We start from the raw sequence: 10,556 nt of genomic DNA on the forward strand, positions 1-10,556 counted from the left end.
GGTGAAGTGGGTATTAGGGGAAATGTACTAGGGTTCTGGAGAATTTTAGAAACCACTTGACCTCTCAGTATGCATGCATAGTACAGGCAGATAGCTCTGCATACAGCACATGGATATAGTTCCCAATATAACATGAATTGCTCTGCATGTAATGCAGGTACAAAACTATTCTGCAAAAGTACAAAAAAGTAATTTACTCTGCATTTAGCACAGACGCATTTCTCTGCATACAGTGCAAGCATCAAGTGAACTGCGTATATATTACAAAGACAGGGCTCTGCATATAACATAAACAGGGCTATTCTCTAAAATGAGAATTGTCTGGAATATCACATTTAAGGCCATAATAGATTAATTTAAAACACTCTCCAAGTCAGCTGTGTTTCCAGATGAGCTATTTCGTTCTAATATGTGAAATTGACTTTGAATTCATTTTAAATTCAGGACAATTCTCAATTTAGTAAATAACTCTTCTACCTGTAACACACACCCCTTGAGCAGCTGCCTGCAAAGAGCAAGGAAAAGGTTAAATGCCTGTGGTGATGGAAGATGAGTCACAGGTTAGTTTGGCAGTCTGTTTGGGACATCCCATTAAACAAGCTAAGACTGTGCAGCCAATTAGAAGTGAGGAGGAGACATTCCCCCCTCTATCTGCACTGTTTTGGGTGGAATAGGGGTAGGGCCATATCTCTGTATATATTGTGCAACACTAGTTGAGCTTGGCACTTTGTTGATATCTTCTGAAATTGGCATCCTGTTTACTTCATTGGCTGGTAAGTGACGTCCCATCTATCTTATTATTTATATAGCGCTGTACAATCCCATGAGACTGGCATTCTGGCTGTACCCCTTTGCTTGGCACTGTCTCCACATCCCTGGCACTCTGCATTGTGTCTCAGCGCAGAATATACTGTACTGTGTATGGCACACATGATTTATTTATTTTTTACTTTAAATCTTTGACTGTTAATGTTTTGTCTTTATTAAAGGAGTTTTTTTTTTGTGTGTGTTTTTTAATAATTTGATTACAAATGGGAATGTGTAGGAATATGCACACTAAAATGTAGCAGAAACATCTCAAAATAATGTTTACCTAGTTCAGCAGAATGACATGGATTGCTATGGCTGGAGTAGCAGAAAATCACCATTGGGTGGTGGTGGGGGGGGGGGGGGGGGGGGAGGGAGTAATGCACAAATTAATCAAGCCCACTCGTGAAACCCACATTTATTGGAAGAGCAGGCCAAAATACAAACTTTTTGGGACCCTCTACATTTTAGCAATGTAACAATGCTCCTTGATATATCCTGGAGTTTCTTGATGTACCTCTTGGGGGAGGGGGGGGGGGTCCCATGTTTGTCCCAGATTTCATTGGTGGGGGGGAAAAAAACCCAGGAGGGTGTAGCAGAGACTTGCAGAATAATCATTTATATCTCTATCTGGCTTCTAATGGGTGTGTAGTCTGGATCAGTCTCAATATGCAGACTGTTGCAGGTGAAGTAGGTGTGCCCCGTGGGCTAGTGTGATTAAAGGAGACGTACAGTGGTCTGCAGGCACGCATAGATAGCTACACATACAGTTTCACTTTTAGACTCCCTCCCTCTCTTTATATTACCAAGAGGGGGTCCATGCTGTCCTTAGTGTTGGGGGATAAGGACAGCAGGACATCACAGTACTCCCTGTACAAAAAGGGACCCTTTATTGTTAGGGGTGTGACCAGAGGCAGGGATGTCTTCATAGATTTTAGGTGACTTAATGGACCACTCTAGGCACCCAGACCACTTCAGCTTAATGAAGTGGTCTGGGTGCCAGGTCCCTCTAGGATTAACCTTTTTTATATCTATATCTATATGAGAAACTGCTATGTTTATAATAGGGTTAATCCAGCCTCAAAATCCTCTAGTGGCTGTCTCACTGACAGCCGCTAGAGGCGCTTGCGTGATTCTCACTGTGAAAATCAGTGAGAGCGCGCAAGCGTCCATAGGAAAGCATTGAAAATGCTTTCCTATGAGACCAGCTGAATGCGCGCGCAGCTCTTGCCGCGCATGTGCATTTAGCCGAAAGGGAGGATCGGAGGCGGAAAGGATATCTCCCTGCCCGGTGCTGGAATAAAGGTATGTTTTAACCCTTTACTCTCCCCAGAGCCCGGCGGGAGGGGGGTCCCTGAGGATGGGGGCACCCTCAGGGCACTATAGTGGTCCTTTAATAATAATTCTTACCATTAAAATGTAACTTCGAACCAGAAAAATATCTTACAATGGTTATTTATAAAATGTCTATTGTGGCTTAGACATATTACTGCTGTGGAGCTCTGTTATCTATCTATCTCAACAATATGGAGCTCCTAGAAAAGAGGGATATTGGTATAGAAAACTGGCATCTGATCTCTATCTAGGGACAGTTTAGAGGTATGCTATTTGATTTATCCGGCTTGTATCCAGAATAGGGTGGGTAGTGCTGTGCACACAACAGTTGTATTCTCACTGCACCGGGCAGGGAATTGGCAGTCCTGGACCAGCACAAAATTCTTGCAGAGCGTTTGCTTCTGTTTTTGCTTAAAATGAGCAATTTTCTGGTCAATTTCCAGTTTCTAATAGCTGAGTAATGACTGCCTCATGGAACTGGGCTGTAGAGGCTAATATAATTTTTTTTCCCCCCTCCTTGAACTTGGCACAGACTCTGGTACAATGTCAGGGAAACCATTATCTGCATATTAAACAGGGGTTAATACGCTTTCCTTTCAGCTCAAGCAGCAGTTAGAACAAGTCTGTACTTTTCCACAGACACACCCACACCACACTTCCAATACGGAACATATTCAACTCAATACTTCTACTGTTATCCTTGCTGGCTTGTTACATCCTAGATTGTTTCAATTTAGTATTCTCTGGGTTATAATTATCTCTGTATTTGCATACCTCCCAAGTGTCCCTATTTAGGAGGGACAGTCCCTAATTTGGGCTCAAATCCCTCTGTCCCACTTTTCTAGAAGTTCCATATTGTTCGTGTGTCTGAGTGTATAACAGAGCTTCACATCAATAATAATCAGTGATGTGTGTTTAACCCCTTAAGGACTGAGCCAAATGTACACGTTGTAAACAAAAACTAGAATTTGCGCTATGTCTGTTCAGGCGTAATTCGCCTCTTTCATATTATGTGCACCCACACTTATTATATATCATTTTATTCAGGGGAAACAGGGCTTTCATTGAACATCAAATATTTAGGTATGAAACCTAATTTAATATGAATAAAATATAAAAAAAATGGGAAAATAAGAATTAAATTATTTTTTTTTTTTTTTAGTTCTACGTGACATTTTAACGGTGAATGTAATAATACGGTTTGATTTTACTGGAATAAAATACACATTTGTATTCATCGATGTCTCACATGTAATACAGTACCCCTTATATACAGGTTTTTTTTGGTGTTCTGGGAAGTTACAGGGTCAAATATAGCATGTTACATTTTTCAGGTTTTTTTCACATTGAAATTCGCCGGATTGATTCCGTTGCCTTTGAGACCGTATGGTAGCCCAGGAATGAAAATTTCCCCCATGATAGCATACCATACCAATAGTAGACAACCCAAGGTATTGCAAATGGGATATGTCCAGTCTTTTTTAGTAGCCACTTAGTCACAAACGCAAGCCTTATATTTGACTATAACTTTTTAAAACACCATAAAATCTGTACATGAGGGGTACTGTTATACTCGTGAGACTTCGCTGAACACAAAACAGTAAACCGTAAAATGTATCAACAATTATCGTCCGTGTAAGTGCCATTTGTGTGTGAGAAATGCAAAAAATTTCACTTTCACTGACAATATCGTCATTGTAATACATTTTACTGTTTTGAAACACTAATATTTGTGTTCAGTGAAGTCTTCCGAGTAAAACAGTACCCCCCCCCATGTACAGGTTTGATGGTGTCTTGGAAAGTTACAGGGCTAAATATAGTGCTTGCAATTCAACTTCTCTGCATATTCTGCCTGGGTTATCAGGCATGTCAATCAAATTTTAATTAAATAACTTAATTATGTTAAAAGATTACTTAAATATACACATAGAATTTTTTTATATTTAAAGTCTACACGTATGTGTGTATATATATATTTGCAGTTATTCATATTTTATATATAGAATGTCATTCTAAGTGTATTTTTATATATATCAAAATATAGTTAGAATGAAATTACATATGTATATATAATTTGTTTTTAATTAAAAGTGTGTGTGTGTGTATATATATATGTGTGTGTATATATATATATATATATATATATAATCTTACATGTAACGTCATTCTAAGTGTATTTTAAGATTAATATATGTACTAATAAAATACATTACATAGGTTTCATATTTGTGTGTGTGTATATACACTTTTAATTTATTTTAAACATGTTCCTGGGGCTGCAAGCTGTTACGGCGTTCTATGCCGCCGCAACTGCTTTAAAGCCCATTTAATGCGGGACGGCGTTAAGGGGTTAAACCACAATAAATGTCTTTAGAAATGTTTGTAAATAAGTTACATTGTTCTTACATAAATTAGTAATTCACCTAATAATTCTACAGCCCCGCCTCTGTCCACACCCGTAAAATAAAAACGATGTATTTGGTGGCTGTATGCGGGAAGAACTGTATGTAGAGTGACTGACTGATTTCTATCTCCGTAGAATAATGTCTGGAAACCTTGAAACATGCATGGTTCAGATCTGCAGCACCTTCCAAAGGTATGCAGGAAAAGACGGGGATGCAAAGACACTGAGCAAGACCGAGCTGGTTGAGCTGGCAACAAAGGAGTTTCCTGCCCTGTGTGTAAGTACCATGTACAGTATTTATCAATGTCTGTATCATATAGCTTTACATGTACATATTACTTTACAGAAATGAATGTTTAAAACAAAAAAAAACATTTTTAAAGAACCTTATAGAGTTTTTTTTTTTTTTATTTTGGGGCATTTTTATATAGTGCCAACATATTTCATAGAGTCAAAAAAAGTAATTCTCCTTTTAATTTTTGACACTGAGGTCTAATCTAACAGTTTAGATCTATATGCCAAACACTGCCTGACAGGAGAGAGAGAGAGAGAGAGAGATCTAGAACCTTTGTGTTTATTTTCCTTTCTCTGTTCTGGCAATCAAAGTTCTCCTTTAATTTTATTTGGGAGCTAGGAGAATTGCTGCTGGAAGCTCCTCTTTATATGAAATAGCAAGTTCTGTTCTTGGGCTTGAGAGCAGCTTGGGCATGGTGATAAAACAAATGTATTTTTATTTTATGAATTTCTCTTTGCTTTTTCAGAGTAATCAAAACAAAGATGAGGTCTTGAAGGGAGTGTTCGGGCAGCTGGATATGGATGGCGATGGCAAAGTGGACTTCAAAGAATTCTGTATCTTCATTTGCTGCCTTACCATGGCTCTGAAAGAACATCTCAAGTGCTAGTGTCTGAAATTCTGTTTGTACTTTTTTCTAAAACAGATGGGGGGTGTGTGTGTGTGCATTTCATATGTAACTAACTAAAATCTGCCAATAAAGACTCAGTGATGTGTAATCTAAAATGTCTCTTTCCAAATAAATACAACTGAATATCCATATAATTGCTTGCTACAATGGAGAAAATGCTATGGAACACAAAAGGGTTGTACATAAGTGTTGATAACTACTTAATCATTCCCATCCATTGACTGGCTAAGTAACTTAAAAACTTGATTGTTGTAAATGCTTACAGCTGAATCCTGGCTGTGTATACTTTTTGATTTATACTGGTATACAGTGTAACATTCTTCATTCTTCCACTGGATATATTAGTGCTTCGGCACTTCTGAAATTCAGCTATTCGGACATTGGGTAGTATCAGAATGTCTGAAATTCGTCTAAATTAACATTCGGAATGAAACAAACTGCACATGTCTAATATGGTTATGTTTGGTAGTGAACCTGTGGAGACACTCCAACATTTACAGAACTTGCAAGGCAGAGGCCTCTTACTTAGAGGTTTTAAAAAATATATTTTTTTATTTTTTTTTTTAAGGCATATAACTACACCAAGGGGTCAGAGTAGGCACTTGCCTACAGATGCATGCCGCATGGGTACACTTAATCTGCATGTTAAAAGTCCCCTCCTTATCTGTGGGAGCACTATGTTCAGTCTTAGTCTTGCATGCGATAGGTCCCAGAATGGGCAGCTCTGAAATTACAGGTACACACAGCTACCCAGACTGTACAGACATACACTGCTACACCTATGGATTTCTAATTGAAGTTGTCATGGTGCCAGGAGGCTTCCAGGTGCGCTTCTACCTCAAGGTGTTAAAACGTTCTAATTGTTTAACCCCAAATTGAGACTTCAGCGCCGATCTTGACTCCAGCAAGGCGGCTTCCAACTTCTACAGTTTCAGGAAACGTGGAGTATCACTGACTGTGTGACAAGTAGGTCAAATTCAAAGGCTAGCACGGGCCACGTAAACAAGGTTTAAGTTTGTGGGCCACAAAAAAATAAACGTGTTTTTTTTCATAGAAATGCAGGTTTGTTTTGAAAAGTACAGTATAAAAAAAAAAAAAAACAGCATCACCCTCTACTAAACTCCAGTCCCCCCCCCGCTCTGTATTAAATCCCAGTCCCCTCTCTACTAATCCCCAGCCTTAGTTTTTAAAAACTAAAATAAAAACCCCAATATTGGCCAACAAGCAGACTCTACTCACATTGCCGCTGCCAGCATGCGACTCGCGTCCAGCCTCTGATATACCCCCAAGGGCGCCGTCCACATCCTGTGTCAAATGGTGCTACAAATCCTGTGCTACTCGTTGAAAACCTTTTGAAGGTGGAGCACGTTGACATCACGTTAGAATGTGACATGGCCACGCTGACCAAGTGGGGTTCGTGCCCGGCAGACAGCTTTTTGAAAATACGCAACAAAACATTGACACAATCTGGACGCTCACTACAACCAAAACACCAGAAGTAGCCCTATCCCTCGACGCTGAGAAAGTGTTCGACAGGGTGAACTGGCCATACATGTTCACGCTGTTGGAACACTTACACATCACTCCCCCCTACATCACAGACGTGACAGCGCAAATAAAATTGACGGGGTCAAACAGCCGACGATTCCATATACATAACGGTACTCGACAAGGATGCACTCTTTGCTCTTTGTCTTAACTCTCAAACTCCTCCTACAGGCAATCAGGGAACACCCCGACATAACAGGGGCGAGAATATCAGATCAGGAATTCTTAGTTTCCGGGTATGCGGACGATGTCCTCCTCACCCTGATCGACCCCCTCAACTCCTTACATGCGCTAATGCCCCTCTTACAGAACTATAGCGCAATCTCTGGCTACAAGGTCAACATGGAGAAATCCAGTGCCCTCCCAATCCTCCTCACACAACGCGAGATCACCCGAATTACCTCGGAGTACCACATACGAGTGTCCCAATCCTATCTCTTCTATCTCGGCATTAAACTATCAGCAGATCCTGCAGCACTTCACAAATTAAATTATACCCCCCTAATCATGAAACTTCATGGATCGGGAGGATCCATTCGATCAAAATGAATGTCCTACCCCGCATCCTTTTCCTGTTCCAGGCCTTGCCCCTCCCCATTACAAAGTACGACCTAAAGCCGTTACAGCGGTCTATTGATCGCTTCATTTGGCACAACAAGAGACATAGAGTAGCCCGCACCATCCTATACCGTCCCAAAGCGAGAGGCGGCCTGGGCCTTCCACATTTACATTTCTATTACCTAGCGGCCCACCTGATGCAAATAGCAATGTGGCACGCCCCTCCTGAGACCAGGAGATGGGTAGACCTGGAATCTTCTGATTATGCAATCAGACCTTCCACATTTGGACCCCGAAAGAGCATAGAGCACTCCTGCGGACCGACTGCCCAGCCATCACAAACTCGATCCACATATGGGACAAATACGCAATAAAATATGAACTAACATCTCCCCTCACCCCCATATATCGAAATGTGGCATTCATCCCAGGCATGAGGCCTAAAGATTTTAAAGGCCTAGAAAGGGCGGACCTACAACGAGTCCACCAACTATACATAGGGGACGAAATCGTCCCGTTCTCAGAACTGCAAACTAGAACGACATTGACCCCGGAAGATTTTTTCAGATACCTACAACTATGAAATTACGCTAACCAAGAATCGGTCAAATCAGCGGCCAAAACCAAACCAACTTTCTTTGAAAATATATGTTTAGCCGAGCGCTACCGCAAGGGCATGATATCCCTCCTCTACTCCCACCTCTGCTCCACCACACGGGAATGGGGTACCCTTCATTACACTGACAAATGGGAAACCAATCTAGGGGAAACCTTAGAGGGCATAGACTGGCAGGACATATGGGAGGCAAATACCAAAACTTCTATCTGCGTCACGATGCAGGAACAGTCATACAAAACAATGTTCAGGTGGTATACCACCACTGTTCAATTATACCACATGAAAAAAACGCCCACAGACCTCTGCTGGCGTAACTGCGGAGAGAAAGGGACGTATGCCCACATGTGGGGGCACTGCCCCAAAATCCAAACCTTCTGGAAGACCATCCAAACTCTATCCAACCAAATCTTGGCCAGACCTATCACCCTCAACCCATGGACTTTCCTACTAGCCAGACCCCAAGAAGATTGGCCTAAACCAAGCCAACAATTAATTAACAAAATAGCGTTAGCAGCCAGGAGAGCGGTGGCTCAAACATGGCTACAACCTGACACCCCCTCGGTCACGACAGTGATAAATAAGATTAAAGAATGCTATCTGATTGACAAACTAACAGCCCAAGTACGAGGTACCACCAAAGCCTTCACTAAGACCTGGGAGCCATGGGAAACCTATGTATGTTTGTAACCTGAATGTAATAATAAAAACCAAAGAAAAAAAAAATAGTTACCTGCGCTCTCTCCTTAACCCCTATGTATATTTAGACAAATGGAGGTCATTTAGTTACTCCAAAAGGCCATTGGAGGGAATGCCCACCTGCAAATGTCCAGGCAGATCCCCCTAAGCGAGTCCTTCACTGACCCTTCACCTTGCTTCCTTGAGCTTCTGGCAAAGATATCTCTAATGAGACAAAGAGTCTCCACTGGCCATTGGAGTAACTAAATGACCTCCATTTGTCTAAATATGCATAGGGATTAAGGAGAGAGCACAGGTAACTTTTTTCCTTTGGTTTTTACTATATATTGGGGCTGATGTGTACTGTGGTCGTTGCTGAGGGCGCAGGACATATCTTTTTGTATCTGAATGTAATAACGTATTTAGCATTCATGCTGCCCTAGGCCTAGGGCAATGTTTAGTTCTCCCCTTACCGCTTCCTAATTTAAAGGGAAACTATAGTGCCAGGTAAACAACCTAGCCCCGCCCACGCTCCTCCCTGACGCTCTCTTGTCTGCAGCCTGTGCAAGCCCTCCCCTTCTAACCCCGCCCAGACTTTCTCTGGCTTTCCAATCACAGACTTCTCAATGCAGCTCAATGAGAAGTTTTGCAAGTGAGGTGCTCTGAGAAATTGCTGCCTCTTGAGTTTATCTCACCTGCGGTAAACAACCAGGAAGTAACAGAACCTGTTGTCTTATTGACAGGCAAGGAGGTGTAACAAAGTTAATTTACAAAAGTGCCAATTTCTACTGACATCTGCAGTTTTTGAAAGAGAGGACACACTCTTAATCCATAAACACTAACCCTTAATCCACCTACACTGCCCTAACACTCACCCCTATCCCCTACACAAACCTTTAACCTACTACATCACCTTAATCCTTAACTCCCTAAACAATCCTAACACTAAACCCAATACATTACCATATCACTAACCATTTAACCCCCTACACTAACCTACCAATAAACCTTAATCCCCCTATACTACCCTAACACTAACCCTTAACCTATTACGTGACCCTAACATGAACACATTAACCTACTACATCACCTTGACCCGTAACTCCCTAAATTACCCTAACACTAACCCTTAACTCAATACATTACCCTATCACTAATCCTTAAAGGGACACTCCAGGCACCCAGACCACTTCTGCTCATTGGAGTGGTTTGGGTGCCAACTCCCACTACCCATAACCCTGCAAGTGTAATTATTGCAGTTTTTTATAAACTGCAATAATTACCTTGCAGGGTTAAGTCCTCCCCTAGTGGCTGTCTACTATAATTGTCTGGAATATCACATTTAAGGCCATAATAGATTAATTTAAAACACTCTCCAAGTCAGCTGTGCTTCCAGATTAGCTATTTCGTTCTAATATGTGAAATTGACTTTGAATTCATTTTAAATTCAGGACAATTCTCAATTTAGTAAATAACTCTTCTACCTGTAACACACCTGTATCTATCCTGTTTCCCATTCACACACCCCTTGAGCAGCTGCCTGCAAGGAGCAAGGAAAAGGTTAAATGCCTGTGGTGATGGAAGATGAGTCACAGGTTAGTTTGGGACATCCCATTAAACAAGCTAAGACTGTGCAGCCAATTAGAAGTGAGGAGGAGACATTCCCCCCTCTATCTGCACTGTTTTG

The 10,556-nt window shown here is 41.3% G+C and overlaps 1 protein-coding gene across 1 annotated transcript; it reads left to right on the top strand.

The window, feature by feature from the left end:
• Window positions 1-689: 689 nt before the first annotated feature.
• Window positions 690-5,603, top strand: LOC134582542 (protein S100-A4-like). The gene is made up of 3 exons (XM_063439214.1): window positions 690-773; window positions 4,682-4,823; window positions 5,308-5,603. The coding sequence occupies exons 2-3, from the start codon at window positions 4,686-4,688 to the stop codon at window positions 5,446-5,448; spliced, it is 279 nt and encodes a 92-aa protein (XP_063295284.1). The 5' UTR covers window positions 690-773; window positions 4,682-4,685; the 3' UTR covers window positions 5,449-5,603.
• Window positions 5,604-10,556: the final 4,953 nt, after the last annotated feature.

The sequence above is a fragment of the Pelobates fuscus genome, chromosome 13 (genome assembly GCF_036172605.1).
Source record: "Pelobates fuscus isolate aPelFus1 chromosome 13, aPelFus1.pri, whole genome shotgun sequence".
Classification (NCBI taxonomy): domain Eukaryota; kingdom Metazoa; phylum Chordata; class Amphibia; order Anura; family Pelobatidae; genus Pelobates; species Pelobates fuscus.

Bases quoted from the DNA above. Each gene is read 5' to 3' on its own strand.
- LOC134582542 (XM_063439214.1), top strand. From the start codon at position 4,686: ATGTCTGGAAACCTTGAAACATGCATGGTTCAGATCTGCAGCACCTTC. The intron at 4,824-5,307 runs GTAAGTACCATG...TTGCTTTTTCAG, and splicing joins AGGAGTTTCCTGCCCTGTGT to AGTAATCAAAACAAAGATGA.